Source organism: Callorhinchus milii, unplaced genomic scaffold (assembly GCF_018977255.1).
Source record: "Callorhinchus milii isolate IMCB2004 unplaced genomic scaffold, IMCB_Cmil_1.0 Scaffold2, whole genome shotgun sequence".
NCBI classification, from domain to species: domain Eukaryota; kingdom Metazoa; phylum Chordata; class Chondrichthyes; order Chimaeriformes; family Callorhinchidae; genus Callorhinchus; species Callorhinchus milii.
This window is the reverse complement of record NW_024704743.1, coordinates 72952602-72974530: the sequence shown is the minus strand read 5'-3', so window position 1 is coordinate 72974530 and position 21929 is coordinate 72952602. Positions and strand designations below refer to the sequence as shown.

The following is a 21929-nucleotide window of genomic DNA, read 5'->3' as shown; positions in this document are numbered from 1 at the left end:
TGACACACTGCTGCGCACAATTGGCTGCCGTGTTTGGCCACAAAATATAGTCACTACACTTTCCAGTGTATTCTGAGAAGGGCTTTGAGACGTCTGGAAGATGTGATGAGGCGCCTTATCAAATGCAAAGGCTCATTGTTATTATTGCTGTGTGTACCCGGTGTCAGGGCTATCGCCCGAGGCCTCGGTTGGCAGGAGGTTACCCGGCAATTCGTGAGGCCCGCGGGCCCTCCCCGCGCAGGCGCAGTGTGCGGCGTCTGCCCGCCCAGCTCCCCGCGCAGGCGCAGTGTGCGGCGTCTGCCCGCCCAGCTCCCCGCGCAGGCGCAGTGAGCGGCGACTGCCCGCCAGCTCCCCGCGCAATGCCCGCCCAGCTCCCCGCGCAGGCGCAGTGGGCGGCGACTGCCCGCCCAGCTCCCCGCGCAGGCGTGGTGCGTGTCGGTTGAGTTTGTTTTCTCTTGAAACCGAGGCAGAAAGTTAGCGAAGCTCAGCCCCGCCCCCACCGGAGAGACAACAGAGCGGCCATGGCGGCCGTCCGCCCCAGTCTGTGGCTCTTTGTTTTGGGTTGTTTGGTGTTGAACGGCTCCATTGCTGACAAGAGAGGTGAGAGCGCGGCCCGCGGGCGGGGACATGTGAAGCTGGGAACCATCTAACCCCCACCCCGCCACTGCCGTGCAGCTGCTGGTGTTGCCGGCGCTGGTGGTGTTTCTGGTGTTGGTGGTGATGGAGCTGGTGGTGTTGGTGTTGGTGGTGTTGGTGGTGATGGAGCTGGTGGTGTTGGTGTTGGTGGTGTTGGTGTTGGTGGTATTGGTGTTGGTGGTGATAGAGCTGGTGGTGTTGGTGGTGATGGAGCTGGTGGTGATGGAGCTGGTGGCATTGGTGTTGGTGGTGATGGAGCTGGTGGTATTAGTGTTGGTGGTGATAGAGCTGGTGGTGTTGGTGGTGATGGAGCTGGTGGTGATGGAGCTGGTGGCATTGGTGTTGGTGGTGATGGAGCTGGTGGTGATGGAGCTGGTGGTATTGGTGTTGGTGGTGATGGAGCTGGTGGTGTTGGTGGTGATGGAGCTGGTGGTGTTGGTGTTGGTGGTGATGGAGCTGGTGGTGATGGAGCTGGTGGTATTGGTGTTGGTGGTGATGGAACTGGTGGTGTTGGTGGTGATGGAGCTGGTGGTGTTGGTGGTGATGGTGTTGGTGGTGATGAAGCTGGTGGTGTTGGTGGTGATGAAGCTGGTGGTGTTGGTGGTGATGGAGCTGGTGGTGTTGGTGGTGATGGAGCTGGTGGTGTTGGTAGTGATGGAGCTGGTGGTGTTGGTGGTGATGGAGCTGATGGTGTTGGTGGTGATGGAGCTGGTGGTGTTGGTGGTGATGGTGTTGGTGGTGATGGAGCTGGTGGTGTTGGTGGTGATGGAGCTGGTGGTGTTGGTGTTGGTGGTGATGGAGCTGGTGGTGTTGGTGGTGATGGAGCTGGTGGTGATGGAGCTGGTGGTATTGGTGTTTCTGGTGTTGGTGGTGATGGAGCTGGTAGTATTGGTGGTGATGGAGTTGGTGGTGATGGAGGTGATGGAGTTGGTGTTGGTGGAGCTGGTGGTATTGGTGTTGGTGGTGATGGAGCTGGTGGTATTGGTGTTTCTGGTGTTGGTGGTGATGGAGCTGGTAGTATTGGTGGTGATGGAGTTGGTGGTGATGGAGGTGATGGAGTTGGTGTTGGTGGAGCTGGTGGTATTGGTGTTGGTGGTGATGGAGCTGGTGGTATTGGTGTTGGTGGTGATGGAGCTGGTGGTATTGGTGTTGGTGCTGTTGGTGGTGATGGAGCTGGTGGTGTTGGTGTTTCTGGTGGTGGTGGTGGAGCTGGTGGTATTTGTGTTGTTGGTGATGATGGAGCTGGTGGTATTGGTGTTTCTGTTGGTGGTGGTGGTGATGGAGCTGGTGGTATTGGTGTTTCTGTTGGTGGTGGCGTTGATGGAGCTGGTGGTATTGGTGTTGGTGGTGATGGAGCTGGTGGTATTGGTGTTTCTAGGGTTGGTGGTGGTGATAGAGCTGGTGGTATTGGTGTTTCTGTTGGTGGTGGTGGTATTGGTGTTTCTGTTGGTGGTGGTGGTGATGGAGCTGGTGGTATTGGTGTTTCTGGTGTTGGTGGTGATGGAGCTGGTGGTATTGGTGTTTCTGGTGTTGGTGGTGATGGAGCTGGTGGTATTGGTGTTTCTGGTGGTGCTGGTGGTGGTGGTGATGGACCTGCTGGTATTGGTGTTTCTGGTGTTTCTCCTTAGCCACCTTCAAGTCCCGCCTCAAGACCCTCCTCTTCGACCATGCCATCGGCCATTCCCCTCCCCTCTCCCCCCCTGACCCCAGCTCGGTTCTGAAATGCTGTACACTGTCCAACGCCTTGGGTCGTCCTCCCGACGTGAAAGGTGCTATACAAATGTAATGTTGTTGTTGGTGGTGGTGGTGATGGAGCTGGTGGTCATGGACAGTGATGCTGTTAGTGCTTGAGGTGAGGAGCCATTTATAGCATCACCATCCAGCGATGTACTCTCCACCTCACTGACCGAGTCTGGAACCTTGGCGTCTTGAATTTATATAGCATAGTAGTAACAGGATAGCGTCTCGGAGATGTTAACAAGCTCAGCTTAACACTGAGCCAGGGAGAGGGTAGGTGACTAGGAATGGCCAATACGGAAGTGACGTGGCATGACTTGTGAAGAAATGCGCATAGACTTAAAGAATTGTTTTCCCAAACAGCGGCTATCTAAATAACTGCGATGGATGGAGGTTGAAGCCTAAATATACTAAAGCATAGGCTATTGAGGTTAGCCATTTAGACCATTTAATAGTAATCATTGCATTTGATATAGCGCTTTTCACGTCTTCTAGACGTCTCAAAGCGCTTCACAGAATATACTGTAAAGTGAATTGACTGTATTTTTTGTGGGTGAAATGCGGCAGCCAATTGTGCACAGCAGTGTTCCATAAACAGTCGTGGATTGAAGTGAACAATTTATTATTTTTTTCTTGAGGGATTATTATCAGGCGTGTGGAGTAAGGAAACTTGCCCAAGATTTCTGTGGCATAAGATGCCTCGAGGTACCTGAAAGTATTGTATCTTGCCAGGGTGACCTTAAAAGTATAGTTTCTTTTTCACTATGGGTAGGCCAATACTTTGTTGCTGGATGCCTCTTAGCTGAATAGCTAAACAGTGGGTTATGGGGCAGGAACGGTTCATTATATTCACAGAATTTATTATGTCATCTCTATGTAAACACGATGGTGGGGCAGTATAATCCAAAGGTCAAGTCATAGCGCTATCAATTGAGTCTACTGTTGGAGGAAATATTTACCCAGTGTAAGGGAGGAAAATTTCTGTTCATGTCAATTTCACCACATGTCTGTGACAAAGTGAATTTATCAGAAACAGCACAACACAAAACAACTAAGGATGTTGAATTGTTTTCATTTGTGTCTAATTTTCTGCTTGCAGATCTCATTGTGTCTAGATATTGTTAATAAGGGCTTGCAAATACTTCGCTGACTCAAGAATTGACCTTGACTGTAAAAATTCGAGCAGGGATGTAGAAGCCTTTTTAGCTTGTTGCTTCCTTTCTGATGATGTACATCTTGAGATGGTTTAGCAGCAGTGCTGCAAGGTCAATATAAAGCAGATTTGATGGGCTGTGTGCCCGGTTTCTGTGCTGTAATATTCTGTGAAATAGTGTTGCTTTGTAAAGGGTCTTGCTACATCTGGCCCCGATGTTCTCGACTCTGAATAATGGATGAATAGTAACAGTTTCTAACAGTAGTCTGTTAATATCTTTCACCTTGATGAACAGGAAGTTTGTACAACAAAAATCAGAAGCACATTGAATACTGCACCTTGAACAAGTTGATACTTTTAAAAAGAAGATTTTTAAAAAAATTGTGGAAATTGAAGGATCTGTACCAGTAATTCAACACATATCAAAAGGCACATTGAACAGTCTTTGCGAGATATCATTAAATTAAAAACTTAAGAATTAATTACAAATGCGAAAGGAGCTTTGAAATGCAAATCTTCCTGTCTGGTATCAATGGTGGCTTTAGGCCAGTTGGAGAAGTTTCATTTTTAAAAGTTATCTGAATAGAAAACATCTGTGTTAATGTGCTGGATAAGAAGTTTGTTTAAATGAGTAATTGGAATATTTAAAAATGGAGTGTTTTTGTGTTGATATTAAACAAGCATATCATAGAGAACTGAAAAGTTGGCAGTATCCTTCTTTGTACCTAACTGCCCTGAATGAAATGTGAATATTAATATGTATTTTGAATAACATAAGTTTTTTTTGTAGATCCAGAATGTTCACATTTTACAAATACATCTTGTGAGCGGTGCTTGGAAAATGTCAGTGTAAGTACCGTCATTTATTTTGACTTTTGGAGATACTAAGAATTCAGGACTCAAGTTGTGAAGTGCCTTTTTATAGAAAAAGCTTTCATTTGCTTAGCTATGTACACCTAAATGACCATATTTCTCTTTACACTAATCACAGTTCACAGTTATTGAAATTTGTTTGCTGTGATGAAGTTTTATATCTTATGATGCACAAATATTTTCTTCTAATTCTAAATTACATTTTTTGGTATTAATTGACATCGTACTTTACTACACATTTTTTGTTTTAAAATACTTTATATAAGTTCACTTTTGATGTTGCTGTATTTTAACTCAAACTTATTTTTTCACTCGGCAACGGGGGGGTGATCTGCCAACATTGGTCACTCAGTGATATCATTGGTTGGATTAAAACAACAATTTGCATTTATATAGCGTACTTCATGCAGGATAGTGTCTCAGAATGCTATAAAACAGTTTGTACAAAAATGTCTAGCCGTTTATTTACATGTATATCAGGGATAGGATGGTGTCCAGTGATGTCTAGGAAAGAAGACAGAGGAAATATGCAAATTTTTAGGATTTATAAATTTCCAAGATGTCTGCATCCACAGAAGACTAATGTCTTCATTCAATCCACAACTACTCGTGGAACATTACTGTGGTCAATTGTCTCTGGTGTTTTGCCCACAAAATATACAGTCAATTCACTTTACAGTCTTTGAGATGTCTAGAAATGGTATATGGAATGCAAGGATTATTATTATTATGTTGCTAATGCAAATTGCAATCTGTAGTGAATTAGCTGATCTCAGCTCAGTAGGACTACTAGAAATATTACCCCATCCCTCTTACCAGAGCTGGAAAGGAATATGAAAAACACTTTCTATCCTCTGCTGGAAAATACAGTATTTATGATTGGATGTTCAGGGAGGACAGGATTGAGTTTTGCTCTCATGACCTCTGCATTCAATTAGCTTGTTGATACTCACAGTCTGTGCTCACTTATAAATTTGGAGGTGCCATGTGTTCTTTCAACAGTATCTTAGTACCTTGGTATAAGAACCTTAAAACGTTTTACTGCTCAATCAGTGGTGCCAAATTAGTGTGATTAATGCAAATCTGAGTTTGCAGTGATTGGGGAATTTTGTTGAGGTTACTTAAACTTCCATTTTCAATCAGAACTCAGCAATAATGTCACTAATTTTTGATGTTTCTAATGCTGGCTTCCCCTGGCTGACAGTGTGTAAACGCTGACCCGAAACAAGTCTTGCAATGTCCTAGGTTTTGTAGCAAATCATGCTGTATTTTTTTTAAAAAACTTTGAAAACACAGTACATTTTTCTTTCTTTGTAAGTGATTTGAGGTAGCTATCAAAGTGATCCAGATTTGATTAATGGATCCAACCCACACTGGCTTTACTTGTTAAAAAGTTTAGTTTGTTGGGTGATTAATTTGAGTCTTTTCATATATTTCTAGTTTTAATGACCTTATTCATATTTTGTCTTTCAGTGTCTCTGGTGTTTTTCTGACGAGAGCTGTGTGAAATATCCTGTTGGGAACATAATTCCTCCAAGTTCAGTATGTCCCTTACGCGAAGCTCGCTGGGGAGTCTGCTGGAGTAAGAATATTTTTTGTTCTTGTCATTTTCTTTCTTAATCTTTAATCTAAAGGATTATTATTATTATAATAGAGCATTGACTCGATTCCGACATTCCATTGCTAAGCATGTCACCTTGGAGCCAGCTCAGCTTTGAGGAGACACCGCTTACTCCTTTTCTCTCACCCCCAGATGGGAATAATCAGTTGGTCATTTGACATCTGAAGCTATTTACAAAGAACAGGTTTGAGCCCTCATTCGGTGGATACCAGGTAGCAGGAACTCTAGTGAGCTTCCTGGGTAAGCGGCACACCTCAGCATAAAATATGCGAGAGCATTGTCACCATCTTCCTAACCACAGCTCGGACATGTAGCCTACCCATTGAATGTTGTTCCACCAGTTGGAAGTGCAGAGCTTGAGCAGCAGCTGCTTACCTCTCTGCATACCAATGTGGATATCAAACCTTGGATACTTGAGCATGTGTTCATCAATCTGGACTCAAGTGAATGCCATCCAGCAGCTGTCATCCCAAACCTTTGAGTTTCCTCATCAGCTATTCTATGGACATTTGCCATCTTCTGGGAAGATGTATGTAGAGCAGCTTGTGATGTGCCAGGCACATTGAGGTTCCAGAGATCATATTGTTGTTGTTTAATCTGGGTCCTCATGAGGGACTTTTGGCAAATAGATGTACCTGCTGTGAAGCTGACTCTTGACTCCTCCTCAGCAGCAAGTCAGTGTACATCGGAGCCTTACCTTTTCTGAAACTGCTTCATCTTTTTACCACAAATCCACCTAATTGCTTGTTCCTGGACTTCACAATTGGGCCCATCTGTTGCATGCCCAGGAACTTGGGATCATGAAGGAGACCTTTGGGTGGCATTTTATATTGCCACAAAGAGGTCATGTCATAATAGGTGTGATTTTCGAAGAGCTGAGATTCCAATTACCTGAGTCGTATTATCTTATCTGGTTTTAGACTTGACCTTTTTAAAAATAGCTGTTGCGTAAAGTGACTGGATCTCAGACTTTATTCTTTAAAACTGCTCAGATTATAACTATATACCACATTTCACCAAAACACATGATTCATTGTAGAACAAGAATTTGAGACAAGATCTTGAATGAAGTACTGGACCACCTATCATAGATCATTCCATTGGCTTCTACAAAAAGCAACCTTAAGTTATTAAATTGTGTATTGCTTTTACAAATTTATGTTTATGCTGAATGAAACGTATTGAAATGTTTCATTTGGAATTATTTTTTTTTAAAAATGTGCTTTCTGTAGTGATTGTCATATTACAGTTATTCTTGGACATATGACAATCACATAGTGAGACTAAGTTCAATCTTAGACTAGAATAAGAAATGCAACCTAATGACATAAACAAGGCACCGGAGGATGGAAAAAGTTGTCTTGCTCTTATTTAACCCAACGGCTGTTAAATAAACTACATTACCTAATAATGATTCAACTAATTCAATAGTACAACATGGATACATTTGTTTCCTGCAAGTTCTGTCAAATGCACCAGGTGGCATCACTGCACCACACAAAGCTTAACCTTCCATCAGGATTGCCTCATTAGACTTGGTTTGCTGTTTTTATAATAATAATACTTGCATTTGTTATAGTGCCTTATTACATCTTTGAGATGTCTCCAAGTACTTCGCAGAATATACTGTAAAGTGAATTGACTATATTTTATGGGCTAAACGCAGCATCCATTGCACACAGCGGTGTCCCACAAACATCTGTGGATTGAGTCACCAAATTATTTGTTTTAAGGGATTATTATCCTTAACACCTCTCAACACCTCAACTTCTCTAGTTCAACAGGAAGAGTTCTAAACTCTCTATCCAATCCTCTTACCATATCCTTTCATCACCAGTGTCATCCTCATGAGCCCACACTGCACCGTCTCTACAGCCCTAATATAATTTCTGTAATATGGCGCACAAAAGTACACTATTTTAGCTGTCACTTAACTGATGTCTAGAATTGAATAATCATCACTTTATTTTGTATTCACTGGATCTGTGTGTAAAACTCAGAATCCTGTTTGCCTTCTTAACATCCTTCTTTACCTGCTATCCCACTTTTAATGGATCCCATTGTTATTCTACTCCACTGAGAGTTCTACCCACCCAGAGTAAAATTCTGCTCCCCATTCCTTCTGCCAAAATGCATTATTTCACATGTTTCTACATTGAACTCTATTTTCCATCAATTTGCCCACTCCACTAATCTGTCAGTATCGTCCTATATCTTTCTGCACTCTTCGTCTCTGTTTAATTTTAATATTTATTGCAAATTTGGATATGATTCCCTCAACTCCTGGATCCAGATGATTGATATGCAGTTGAAACTCATTATAGCATGGTGGATGAGGGTCCATAAAATCCCCACCACTATTATAATAATGGAGCAATTGTCGGTCAGCACTTCTGTATTTACTGTGCATTCATGCATAAAAGCATTTCCTTTATCCATATTTTAGGTTGTCTTTTCAAATCATTAAATCAAATTAGATGTGATCTTCCCTTTACAATACTATGCTGGTTTTAATATTAATATTAATTCCATCTTTTCTGAATGTTCCACAACAACATCCCTTATCATGACCACAAGCAGCTTCCCTAAAACGAACATGAGACTCACTGGCCTATAGTTCTCTGGCTTTTCTTCCCTTTCCTAAACAATGGAGTAATGTTTACCACTTTCCCGTCCTTTGGGTAATCCCTGTATCTACAGACGTCTGGGAAATGATGGTCAGGGTTTGTCTTATTTCAACTCTTTCCCTCAATTCTCCGCCTTGCTCCCTCCCCACTTTCAAATCCTGCCTAAAGACCTTCGTTTTTGATTGCGTTTACGGTCACCTCCTGCCTCCCTCTCCCCCATTGTCAAGCACTCCAGAACGCTAACCCACGTGAAGGACCCTATATAAATGCTTTTTGGTCTTGTTATTGAGTTCTCTCAGTTATTCTTGGACACATCCCATTGAGACCTGGAAATTTACTTTAACCTTTTTCTCCTTTTTACCTATCTTTTTCACTTTATTCCTTTTCAAATTTCTACATTGCTAATACCCTGGTTTTGTGTAAACACTGAATATTTATTAAACATCCCTGCTAATAGTTAATGCTCAAGTACCACATTATCTTCCTTATCTTGTTGTGGCTTTGCTTTTCCTTGACTATCCTCATACCATTAATGTACTTATAAAAGTATATAGTATTATTTTTAATATTCCCAGCCAGGCTTTTTTTGTAATGTCTCCTAGCCCTTCTGTTTTTTTAAAAAAACGTTGCTCCTATAATGACACCCATCCAAGTTATTGCTTCTTTACTGTTCCTAATTTCCATCCAGCGAGTCTGATTTCACATTCTCCTCTACAATATCCCTCCCTTCTATAATTTCTGTAGAATCTCTTAGAAGTAAAGCGTCTTCTCCCCCCCACCGAAGTTTCTAAATCCAGATAGTTCACTGTGTTGCCTCAGGTGCAGCCAGGTCTCTGCTAGGGCAATGAAGTCTGGCACCTCTGCAGTTATCAGTGCCAAAAATTATCCACTTTCCTTTTTGATAATCTGGGTAATGATATATAAATACATATTCTGTTTTTTTCTACGCTATTTCCTTTCTTCGTCCTCCCTTTATCTTTTTCACACATTTTCCTCTTTTGAGTCTTTTTTTTAATCCCTTTTTCTCTTTGTTTTATTTGATGCTGTGCTTTGCTCACCTTGATTTCCCCTTCCTCATATTGCCCTATTTGCCCTGTGTACACTTTTGTCCTGGGTAATAATGTTTACATCGAGTAATCTAATAGAACACAGAGTAGAGTTGCTGAAGCAGAATAAGGAAATGAAACCATTCAATGTGAATCCTTTCCACAGACATAAATTGTGGTTTAGTATACCAGAAATGCTTTTGTAATTATCGAATAAGCCAAATAACACCATGCGTCAGAGACCAAAATAAGTAACTAAGTGAGACAATAACAGTGAAGGGTATTCTTAAAATGTGAATAACAATGAGAGAATCTGTTGGATGATTGAATATATTTTATTGAGGAGCTTGTAAAGAGAGATAACCAGCTTTTAGTATGCACTCATGTCTTGACTTGAGATATAGAATTTTTAAAAAATAAAACTGCTTTTGCACCATTAATAGTAGCATTGAATTTCTGGAGTTACCATGCTTAACAAGCCTTTTGACCAATTACTAAAAATATCGAGCTTTAATGGCATTTTCTTCTACTCTAAATTGAAGTTTTGAGCATTTTCATTATAATAATTTCGGAAGTTAGATTGCACATCTCTCAGGTGTTGGGAATACTGAAACACCTTCACCATTTCTATCTCCAGAGGATAGGGTAGTTTGCTGAAAGGCTTGCAGCATTTGAATTTGTATGCAAAAGTGATTTTTTTTTGTTTAATTTAACTATCTGGGCCTTTCATTGTCGTGAAGTGCCAAACAGAGGCCAGATGTTTCCCAGCAGGAATTGAGCAGGATACTGCCCCTGATCCCTCGTATACTTGCTAGCAGCTGGTTTGGAGCAATATTGGCCGAGGCTTCAGAGCAAACTGACTGCGTGCTGCCTCGGTTGTGAATGATTGACTGGGCATCGCCTTAGTTTTGAATGATTGACTGCCTGCTGGCTGAATTGTGAATGATTGACTGCGTGCTGCCTGAGTTCTGAATGGTGTTTGACACGGAGAAGACGGAGAGAGAGTGGCATGTTTAAAAGAAAAAGTTGCCATTTATTGAAACAAAATCTATTTTTAAAATTCCATTTGATTGGAGGAATACTTTTTAAGGGAAAAAGGAACATTTCTCAAAATCTTTCATCTTGGTTCGATTTACTTAAACTAAAATGGCAGATACTGAAATATCCTCCTCTTTGTCTTTTCACTCCACCCAACCTTCTATAACTGTTCGCCCGAGTGCAGCTACAATAATGAATATTATTAATAATAGTAATTTTGTGTGAGGCGATGGGGGCTAAGGATCAGGTTGCGGACACCCTCAAGTGTCCCACAAAGAGCCATCCAGTAAATGGCGAATTTTATCTCGTCTTTAGGTGTTCTTAAAAGTACTAAACATAAGTGCTCTGAAGAAATGTGATCGGAAAACTATTTTAATGATTTTACTGGATTACATTCATCTTTAAATTAATTCTGTTCATCTCTCTTCCCACACAGTGAACTTTGAATCCTTGATTATTGCCATGTCTGTAGTTGGAGGACTCATACTGCTGCCCTTGATATGTTGCTGCTGCTACTGTTGCTGCAAGAAGAAATTCCGCGGGTAATTGTCTTTTGGAACCATTCTGGCCATTTGCTGTGATGCGGTCTGAATCAAAAAAAATGTGCCCGTCTTATTTATGATAAGCAACATTTCTGGAGAATATTCTTCTCCTCCCTTTCTCCCAGTGAATGTAGCATATTGAAGAGATTTAACTAAATATTTAATCAATGAAATAGATTTCTCAGGCCAAACAGCTTTCAGCGAGCCATTGGTTGACATAAGATCTATGAACCAGACTTTGCTAATTTGCTGCAGTTAGACCATAGTATGTGAAACTGATGATGACCTATTTTTCATAATCGGATTATATCCACATCGTGCAACACCTTTCTCTCCTCTATGCACCGGTTTTATGCCGCAGGCCTCCTGTTGTAAAATTAAATGGAGTTTATAAGCCTGCTAAATGGTCAATTAAAGTGCTGTGGTTATTTTTGTAAATTATTAACTGATTGTATCAGACTTGCCAAAAGCAGACTGATCCAATTTTGTTCTGTTTGAAGCATTTGTCACAAATCTAAAGATTATGTGTATTATTGGCATCATTTAGATAGGCAACTATTTGAGCAAATTTCAAACTTTTTTGGGGGGAGGTGGGGCTTGATCCTGTCAGTTTTGTTCTTGGAACTGTATGAAAATTTAAATGTATATAGCTGAGATGATAGAGCTGATACTTAAGTGCACTTACTGAGTTGATAGGATGATCGTTTGTGCAATAAATAGAATTGAAAATGCTTCATCCTGTAAATGCAGTAAAATTTGAATAGATTATTTTAAAATCATCAAACATTGTAAATCTGAAATCCAGAGAGAAGTTAACAGTTTGAGGCTGACCTTGCATCAGAATCTCTTCAATCTGCTTAATAAACCACTATAAGGATATTAAGATTGGAGAGGATAAATCAAGTGCACAAATAACTTATTGCCTGATAAATAATGAGAAACACAACTGGGAACTGAGAAAATGTTCTCTGCTTTACCGTTCATAGTTCTAACCAGGATGAAGAGCGATGGGCCAAGCAGCAAGAGGATAGAAAGCGTCGCAACGAGGAACGGTAAGTGAGCGTCTAACACACCATCTTGTGAGAAATTATATGAATTATTTCTAGCCAGGAAATGGACTGTCATGAAATATACAGCTTTTAATTTCTTTCTAGAATAATTCCATTCCCCAGGTATCTATTGCAGAACTAAGACCATTCAACTTTAGATAAGCACTGTCAATGATGAGATGCAATCAGGGAGCAAAATGATGGAGGTGATGAATGGGCAGGAATGAGCTAAGTAAACCATTGTAATAGAGAACTTAACAATGAGTTAAATGGGAGGTGAGTTTTGAAGAGATGATTACCTTTGTAAAACCTTTCTAGAGGAAGGTGGAGGATATAGAAGTGAAGAATGATGAGTTAAGATGGGGAAAATCCATCTTATTATTTAATATTTGATATTAGTATATAATATCACACGAGTTTATAATTGAGGCGAACCTTCAATTCAGTATTTTGCTACATTGGTGTTTTTGAGTCAAGATCACAGGGATAGGGAGTTGCGAGGGCGTTGAGGGGATTGTAGGTGAGAGTGAATATCTTGAAGTCAATTTGCTGGGAGATGGGGAGTCTGTCAAGGATGGGGGTGATGGGCAAGGGAAGCTTCATAGTAGTAAGCATGTGGGTGATTGCGTTTTGGATGAGCGGAAGCTTGTGGATGGTAGAGCTGGGGAGGCTGGCAAGGCTCACAGAGATGGGTGATATGACAAACGTTCTAATAAGTGGTCTTGATCTTGGAACAGATGTGGGGGAGAAAAGAGAGCAAAGGGTTGAACTTAACACCAAAAATACACACTGTTCAGTCCGTTAGAGAGACAGAAGTGACATTAGTGGCACCTGATGACCCGGAAGTCTGTTGTTATTTAGTGTAAGCCCACCAGGTTTCTTTCTGAATGCTCAGAGGCGACATGATTATTCATGTGATCGATCACAATAAGGAAGTGCTGACTGGCGATCACTCTGTTCGAAGGCTGGAATGAAATTCAGAGTTAACTGGGGAATATTCAGATGATAGAATTTATTCAAATGAATGGAATGCATGTGTCTGGATAGGAGCTAGAATTATACAATTCAAGAATACAGCAATTAAGATTCCTTTAAACTACATATAAAGGGAAAGTGGACGAGGGGGAGAATGCTTTGTTAGAGAAGAATAAACTGCGAGAGAGAGATTTTGTGTCTTGAGATGTTCTTTCAGCACCTTGGGATGATCTCCCGATGTGAAAAGCGTTATAAAAATGTAAATTTGTATTATTTTTCATCCCTTTACCGTGTGAAGTACAAAGTATCCTGGATATGAAGGAATGCATTAAAGGTTATTCTGATGCTTTATGCTACTGTGAGAAGTATCAGGAAGATACTCTAGGCTTGTGCAGTCAGTGAAAATCGAACATGACAGAAACATGGCTGAGAATGGAAGATGGCTATGAGATGGAACTAATATGGCATAATATGTTTTGCATAGTTTACGGTAAGACAGAAAAGCACTGTGATTGAGAGAAAGAATGGAATCCAGATGATAGAAGCAATCTAGATTAAAAAAAACCCTCAGGGCATCAAAATAGTAATTGTTAACTGTTGACACTCTTTTCCTTCTCATCCCCCAAGGTGAGTGGGTAGGGTAGAGAGATGCTATAGAAAATGTCATGTGATAATTATTCAGAGGGGATTTCAATTGGCTGGTGATAAAGTAATCCAACTAGAGTCAACCAGATACAGATAAATATGAGAAGTTATAGAAATAAATACCGTAAATTCTGAATTACTTGACCGCGGCTTAACTCATCACTATCACTTAAATTGTCATGTCATCAATATCCCAACTGCTTCCTATATAAACTATTAAAAATAATCTATTTGAAAATAATACCTTTTGGTTGTTCAAAATGGGAAGGAGGCAGAGAAAGTCCAAGATTGTATAAAAATGGTTTAACATGAACATTAACTCAACCTGGAGAAATGTGTGTTAATTGTGCACATTAAAAAAGTATTTTTTGAATGTATGTGGCTATTTTGAGTGAGTGTTGAATAATGGGAAGAAGTGAAGAGTTCACATTTGACTAGGTTTGGTTGTAGCCTGTGGTCTACCTAATACAAAGATTGGCAATGATAAACCAGGTGCAGTATTTATTTTACCATTTGTTTTTTCTCCTGGTATAATTTAGTGTCTAATTTTCTTAATGAAAACCGATGGACCTAAAAATTACTTACTTTGCTATATTAACAGGTTTAAAATATTTTTTTTTGGCATTGTTGTCGATATACCCCCAAGACCAGTAAATAAAAGTGATCATTTAATAAAAGTATTTTGGAAAATAAATCTCCACACAGATTTATGTAGTTTGAAAACTGCATCAAAGAGCAATCAGGATTCACCAATCATACATGGATCCCAAGCGATCATCTTGTTAATCTACATCCATTGCTAATATTAAAAGTATTGAACAATAGAGGGAATTTAAGCAACAAGGGAGAAGTCAGATGGATAGCTGTTTAGTCCATGTGTCGCTAGTAGTGGTATTGGAATGTTTACATTTGAATTTTCATGAATAAAAAGATACTCCTTCATTTTATGGTGGTACAAGTTGGTGTTATGTGTTCTGTGATTATATCAAATAAAAGAGTGCTTAACTTGGGTGAAGGGGAAAAACATTTGAAGTGGAAAAAGGCCACATGTTTCAAGGAGCAATTGTTAAGTATTTTACCATCTTAAGTAGTTAGTTTATGTGTTCTTGAACAGCTTGTGTTGCTTTCTCACCACTTCAAATAGACTTTCCATCTTTGGAGAGGGGAAGAGAAAGACAAACCTTTGTATGCTTATGGAAATGGTTGCTATGCATGCCAGCAATTACTGTGAAGTCCTTTTGATGCCTCAATATAATAAGGCACTAAGTTCTTGCTTTTGTTTCCCTTGCTGCAATGTGCCTCATATTGATTATAGAGTGTCATTGGTTACAGTGTTTAAGGAATTCATAGTCATTTTTGTCACCAATACTCTATCCTTTTGTATTAAAAATAGTTGATTGGTGAATCGCTTTCCGGGGTAATAATCCCTTCAAAATTAAATTAAAATATAATAATAATTTGGTCACTCAATCCATAACTGTTTGTGGGACACTGTGGTGTTCAATTGGCTGCCATATTTCGCCCACAAAATACTGTCACTAAACCTTACAGTATATTCTGTGAAGCGCTTTGAGACATCTTGAAGGCTTGATAAGGTGCTAAATCAAATGCAAACATTATTATATTCATTAGATGTTAATGAATCCTTTGCTTATATTAGTTGGTGACTTAAATATGTTCTTACAAAAGGGTTTGTACTGATTCAATTCATGATTTTCACTTAATTTACCAACACCTGATTGGACAAGGTAGGGAGGAAGTATCTGAAATTATTGTTTGGATTTCTAGTTCTGTTAAGACTTTCTTCCTCCTTTCTTGAGCTAAATAGGAACTGAAATTTGGAGGCACTATGTTTTTGTTCAAGGATTTTTTTAAAACAAAGTTTTAGACAAACTAGTTGTGCTACCCGCATGGAAACATATAGCAGCCACGTTTGTGTAAATTTGCTTATAAATTTGCATAGTTGCATTGTGAACCCTATTCCTCGCTCACATGCACAGCTAATCTGCTTATTTCCTGTGAGCTGGGCAGCTTTTCATACTAAAATGCTGACTTCTGGTTGATTACATCAATGTGACTTCCTGCTTTACTGCACGGTACTTAACTTGCTCTTACGTATAGCACCTGTCAAAACATTTTATGTGGATGGTGTGAGACACTAAGCAAGATGGAGGAAGGGGGGAAGGTAGCTGAAATCATGATTTTAAAAAAAGTTGTTGTTTTGAAGAATTTTTCAGATGTGAATCAGAAATTTTTGGGAGGGAGTCTCAGTCAGTGTGGCATAGTGGTCATAGCTTGGCCATGAATGAGTTGGAGGTGGAATTGGATGTGTAGTTTGAGGAGCATAGAGTGAGTGGAAGAATGGTTTGGAGGAGATGGCAAGGGCCATTGACGGATTTGAAGATCAACATAAGGATTTTGTAATTCTTCTACTAGGAAACGAGAGACCGTAAAGCCTGGTAAGGTTGGGCATGTGTACCCTAATACAGAAGAGCACCATCAGGATGAGCTGGAGCTTACAGAGGGGAGAGCTAAGGGAGGCTGGTGAAAGGTGTTTCAGAAATTGCATTTAGAAACAATTGAAGAACATCCATAACATTAATATCAAGAATTATACATACACAAGATTTAGGGCATTGATTGCTCAATTTTTGTATATTATATAAGCCTCGTTTCTTCTGGTTTTAAAATGATCTTTCAAACCATTTTGAAATCAATTTACACAATAGTTATAAATTAGAATAATCTAAATTTGACCTAGATTTAAAAATGTCAAGAGTTTTTTTTTGCCTGAAGTATGCATTTTAACAGGATGCTCCATTAATGGGTTTGTTTGAATGTAGTGCAGTGATTGAGGACATCTAAGTAACTATCTATGGTTTTAGTAATAATAATAATCCTTGCTTTTGATATAGCATTTCTCATGTCTTCTAGACGTCTCAAAGCGCTTCACAGAATATACTGTAAAGTGAATTGACTAATTGTGGGAGAAATGCAGCAGCCAATTGCGCACAGCAGTGTCCCACAATCAGTCGTGGATTGAGTGACCAAATTTTTGTTTGAGGGATTATTATCCTCGGAAAAGCGATCCACCAATCGACTAACAACTGCCAATTGACTACTTACTGCTAGGCAAACATGGGCATATGGAGTAAATTTTTTGCTCAATTCCCAGGCACACAGCTGAATTACTATTAATTCAAACGTATCCATCAGCTCTCAGCCATGTTGATCAGTGAAGAGAGTTGTGGATAGTGAATCACAGGGCAAGTGATGGTCAGCATATTTGTACCAAAAAGTTGCATACAGTTATTCTTGATGCCACTCATTGATTGTAATTATGCCAAAAATCTATCCCGTTTGTAGGGGTTGCAGTTGCCAAATGACATAAATGTGAGAAAAAAGGGAATTTTGTTCAGCTCATGTTGCCTTCTGTTGTTCAACAGCCTTTACAGTGTATTGTATTCACATAAAAGAAACCTCTCAAAGCACTTTACAAAATAAGATTAATACTGCTAGGTGGGCAAACGAGCCAGGTTCCCCATAACAGCAATGAGATACAAGTAGCCAATTAATTTGGATGTGGATGCAATATAAACAAGAATAGCCAAAAGGAAGAACTGTTTCTTTGAAATACTGGCAGGGGTTAGGTCCTTTAATGCCTGAATTACAAGGCAGATGGGACCCATGTTAATGAGCACAATAAAAAAATGATGGCTTGCAAATAAACTTGTATTTCATATAGAATTAATTAATATTATAATCCTGCTGCTGCTATATTTCTGTTGGAAAATCACACAGTTTATCCTGAGACTTTGTTCTAAGCAGCTGATTTAGCTGTACACAAAGGCAGCGTTTGTCTCATTTCCTCTCAGTACATCATCAATAACATCGCTATTTATAAAAGTAAGAAGAATAAAATAATACTGGGAAACAAGCCCGAAAATAGCCAATATGCAATGAGTGGATAAGTGGAAGACAGAGGGGGAGCTGCAGAGGGTTTCAGGAAGAAAGTTGCAGAGAATGGGAGTAAAGTGACTGACAACTTACCTTCATGTCCCCTGTCCCTAATAATGGGACATGGGACATGAAACAGGTCAGGGTTAGTGGTGTAGAGGGAATCCAACAGGTAGAACTGCAAGAGCTCACAGAAATTGGATGGGGGAAAAGCTGTAGAGATATTTGAAGGTAGGAACGAGGATCTTAAAGTCAATCCCCTGGAAGATAAGAGGCTTGGCAAGGATGGGGATGATGGGCTTGTGAAGCCTTGTGTGGGAGGTAATGCGGGCTGTGGTGTTCTGAATGATATTAAATCCTGTTAAAAGTAATGTGAAGCCGAGGCTGAATTCTAATTTTCCATAATTACACTGCTGGTTGAAAAGTTTTAACAATTTTGCATAGCGACCATTGATCTATCAGCCCCACAGCCACATCTATCTCATCAGCTAATAACTTAAATCCTTTGTTTCCAAAGACTTTATTTCGTGTTTATGATTTATTTTCGTATAACACTTTATGAGTTCTTTGTACTACTGTCTATGCTGATAGTTGGATTTGCACGCCTATCATGCAACAACAACAACAACAACAACAAGATTTCATTTATAGAGCGCCTTTCATGTCGGGAGGACTTCCCAAGGCGCTGGAGTTTAAAATATTCAAAAAAAGTTTTGCTTGTGGGAAGGAATGACTCAAGTTTCGCCTGACAATAGAGGAATTTGCCAGGGGTAGTCTTGGATTACTAGCTTTAAGTTTTATGATTGTGCAGAACTATTTAGATTACACCTGAAGACTTTCCTCTTCAATCATGCCTACGGTCACCTCCGCTCTCTCTGGTTCAACATCAAGCACTTCACGCAGGGTAGATTCTCAAAGTATATAAATTTCTTTAAACGCAAGTTGTTGATGAAGAATGAGACTAGTTGCTGGAATTGATCTCTGCAGAATTAGTTTTGTGTTCTGGTCTCCAGGCAGAATGAAGTAATGCAGTCATCACACTAATGCCTCAGAATGTTTTAATGCCAGTTGAGACCAAATTTGTTCTGATTCAAAGGAATTTCACTTCAGGGCAATGCCATTATTTACAATGATTGTAAAGTTGTCAGATTTAAGGAATTTTGGTAGACTGGCGTAGCAGATATATATGAAGCGTAGTTTCTACAGTAATTTCATCATGTATGTCAGATGTTTCAGATACTCAATAATCGCAATAATTTTAGATACTAACAAATTATGACAATTAATGAAGAACAGATTTAGAATGCACTACCTGGAAAGCTTTAAGATTTTTTGCAAGAATTTACAAATTAAATAGAGTGGGATGGGAGAGTGAATGAGGCCCAGCAGGCATGGCAGGTAGAAATTAGAGTGAGAATTGAATACAATTTTACTGAATGATTACACAATTTATCAATAGAGTGAGAATACAACTTCTCCAACAAATTAGATTGAGCCAACCAACTACAATGAAATAATCACCTTGAGAACCATTATGCAATTTATCTGCATTGCCAGCATGCTGTCGGATTACGCATTAATCACCTTAGAAGTGTTCACACAAATTAGGAAAACAAGATTCGGATATGGACCCCTGCATGACTAAATGCAGAACTTATTAGCATCATATGCAAAAAAAACTTTATAGGCTCTACCTTGGATACTTGTGACCGATCATCGGGTTTTGTGATAAACAGGATGACCCAAAATGAAATGCATGCAACTATATTCCTCTATGGAATTGCATCTATGTTATCATTTCATCAACATTATGGAATTGAATCTATGTTATCATTTTATCAACATGGGTAGTGCGGACAAGTATGTGACTGAAGACCACATCAATGCAAGTTGTGTTTGGCAAAATAAAATCAGGCAGAGCAAACTGCTCAAGGACACCTTGAACCAGTCTCCCAAACTGCTCTACTGGCCTAGATGTCTGAGAGTATCTATGATTGAATGTGCAAAATGGTATGAGGTAGTCAGTCAAAGAGCTACATTTTGAGCAGTGGCACATCTGAGAGCTAGAGCAGAAATGTCAGGTTTATGGCAACAATTTGCTTGCATGATATGGGGCTGGGGAGCGAATGCATTTCACACATAGCTATGAAGATAACAGAATTTAAATCTCCATTGTCCTAAGTAGCATAATAGTTAAAAGTATACATTATAGTTCAAGAAGAATTTCCCACACATAGAACCAAGTCAAGTGGAATAAAGTAAAAGTGGGAATTTTCATCCCACTTGTTATCCCATTATCCTGACCTGGAAAAAAGTAGTTACAAGCACACACCACTGTTAACAAGAGTCACTTGATTCTAGGCATAACACTGAAGTACCGTAAACTGGGACAGATGAGGTAGAGGTTATATTAATAATGTTTTACATTTTGAATCTCATTCTTTGTGTGTGAGATTTGGAGTCTCAGAAATAATAATAAACTCTGAAAAGTGAATGGATTTTAATGGCACTGAGACTTTCACCTTGAAGCAGCAAATGTTGATTATTCATGCTTCATTCTTTGATCATTTACCGATTTCCATCTAATTATTTCATGCATTCCCATTTCAGACGAGTTAATTCTTGATTGAGCATTGCAATTTGGGTATTGCAGGTCTTCAGCAAAGGGGTCATTTCCATTGTGGGAGTTATTTTCATAATTGCGGATAGTAATCTGGATTATTTTCAAATGCCAAATTTTACAGCATTTTAGAAAATTGATCTACTTGGTATCTGAAGATAGTTATCGAAAACAGAATTTGGTCAATATTTGAAGATAAAATAATTAAATGGACTTTGAAATCACCCAGAATACTATAGTAATTGATACACGTTATTGCATTTAACTCTTTTAGAACTGAAGTATTTTATCTGCTGACATCTTAAAATGTAAGCATGTTCTATTTCGCCCACTTGTATTGCAAGTAGAATAATTCCCTGGAATGCTTTAAAGGCTGTTCGTCATCTAAAGGGGCTGGGTGAGCATCCTTACCTTGTTGGGGTTGTTTATTGTCATTGGTCCTGAGGAAACTCATTGTGTTGCCCTGTAAAATGTCATCCAAGCACAGGGCAGTCCTGTAATTGGGGGTGGGGTGGTCTATAGAAATCCAATGCACTTTCTAACCTGGCCTATCAGGAAACCAGCACTATAACTAAGACATTATAACAGGGCTGCACTGTATTAATTTGGTCTTGTCATTCTGGATTATTAATTTTGGTTTTGTCATTCTGGAGCGTTTCTGCTATTGGGATTTGGATCAGCTTCATGTAACCGAGGAGAAGTAACCATGCTGAGAATACTCACTGTTTTATATCGATGGCAATGGCAAGCCAATGCGCTTGAAGATGATCATGCTTTACTATATAATGTATCCAGCGTAAATGGATTGCTCTGTCATTGTACATGTGTAAGCAAAGGAGTTACATTGTCACAGTGTATGGTGGAGGTTCACTAAAAAAAATTGCCCTTTCTTTAAAACCCACGTTTTTATTTGTGGAATCTTTCCATTGCATTTTTGCATGTTGTTTAGTTTGCCCTTGAAAGTGGTTCACAGTATCCTGGATCACATGATTATTATTTTTAATAAACATGTAGTTATGCACTTGTATATTCCCATAGCAAATATGGAACCAATTAAGTTTCTTTCCTTTTGGAATGACCTAAATGCTCCCTTCTACATATGGACCATTAAGTGGTTAAGATAGTTTTTTTTTGTTTGGACGTTTAAGCCACGCTTCTCTTGGATTGAAATTCTAATGATCTTTTTCTTTTACAGAAAGGCTGAAAGAAAAATGCAATATGATGAAATTCGCAGGAAGTATGGTATGTCAAAGTCTTATTAAATAATTAATTTGTGGTAGTTACACTGTACATAAAATGTGGTTTATCCAATGCATTTGTATCATTTTACCAAATAAGTTACTTGCTCCAAAATCTAATGAAGGGTTTCAAATATGTTTCATAAAGTTAAAATTGCCCGGTAAATAGAGT

The 21929-nt window shown here is 39.3% G+C and overlaps 1 protein-coding gene across 1 annotated transcript in view; it reads left to right on the top strand.

Moving 5' to 3' along the window:
- Positions 1-422: 422 nt before the first annotated feature.
- LOC103190442 (pituitary tumor-transforming gene 1 protein-interacting protein) overlaps positions 423-21929 on the top strand; it is a 29488-nt gene continuing 7981 nt past the window's right edge. The window contains exons 1-6 of the mRNA XM_042332227.1: positions 423-600; positions 4317-4375; positions 5873-5981; positions 11168-11273; positions 12260-12325; positions 21715-21761. Of these exons, the coding sequence (XP_042188161.1) occupies positions 522-600; positions 4317-4375; positions 5873-5981; positions 11168-11273; positions 12260-12325; positions 21715-21761 (466 nt within the window). The 5' untranslated portion in view covers positions 423-521. The remainder of the gene's footprint in view (positions 601-4316; positions 4376-5872; positions 5982-11167; positions 11274-12259; positions 12326-21714; positions 21762-21929) is intronic.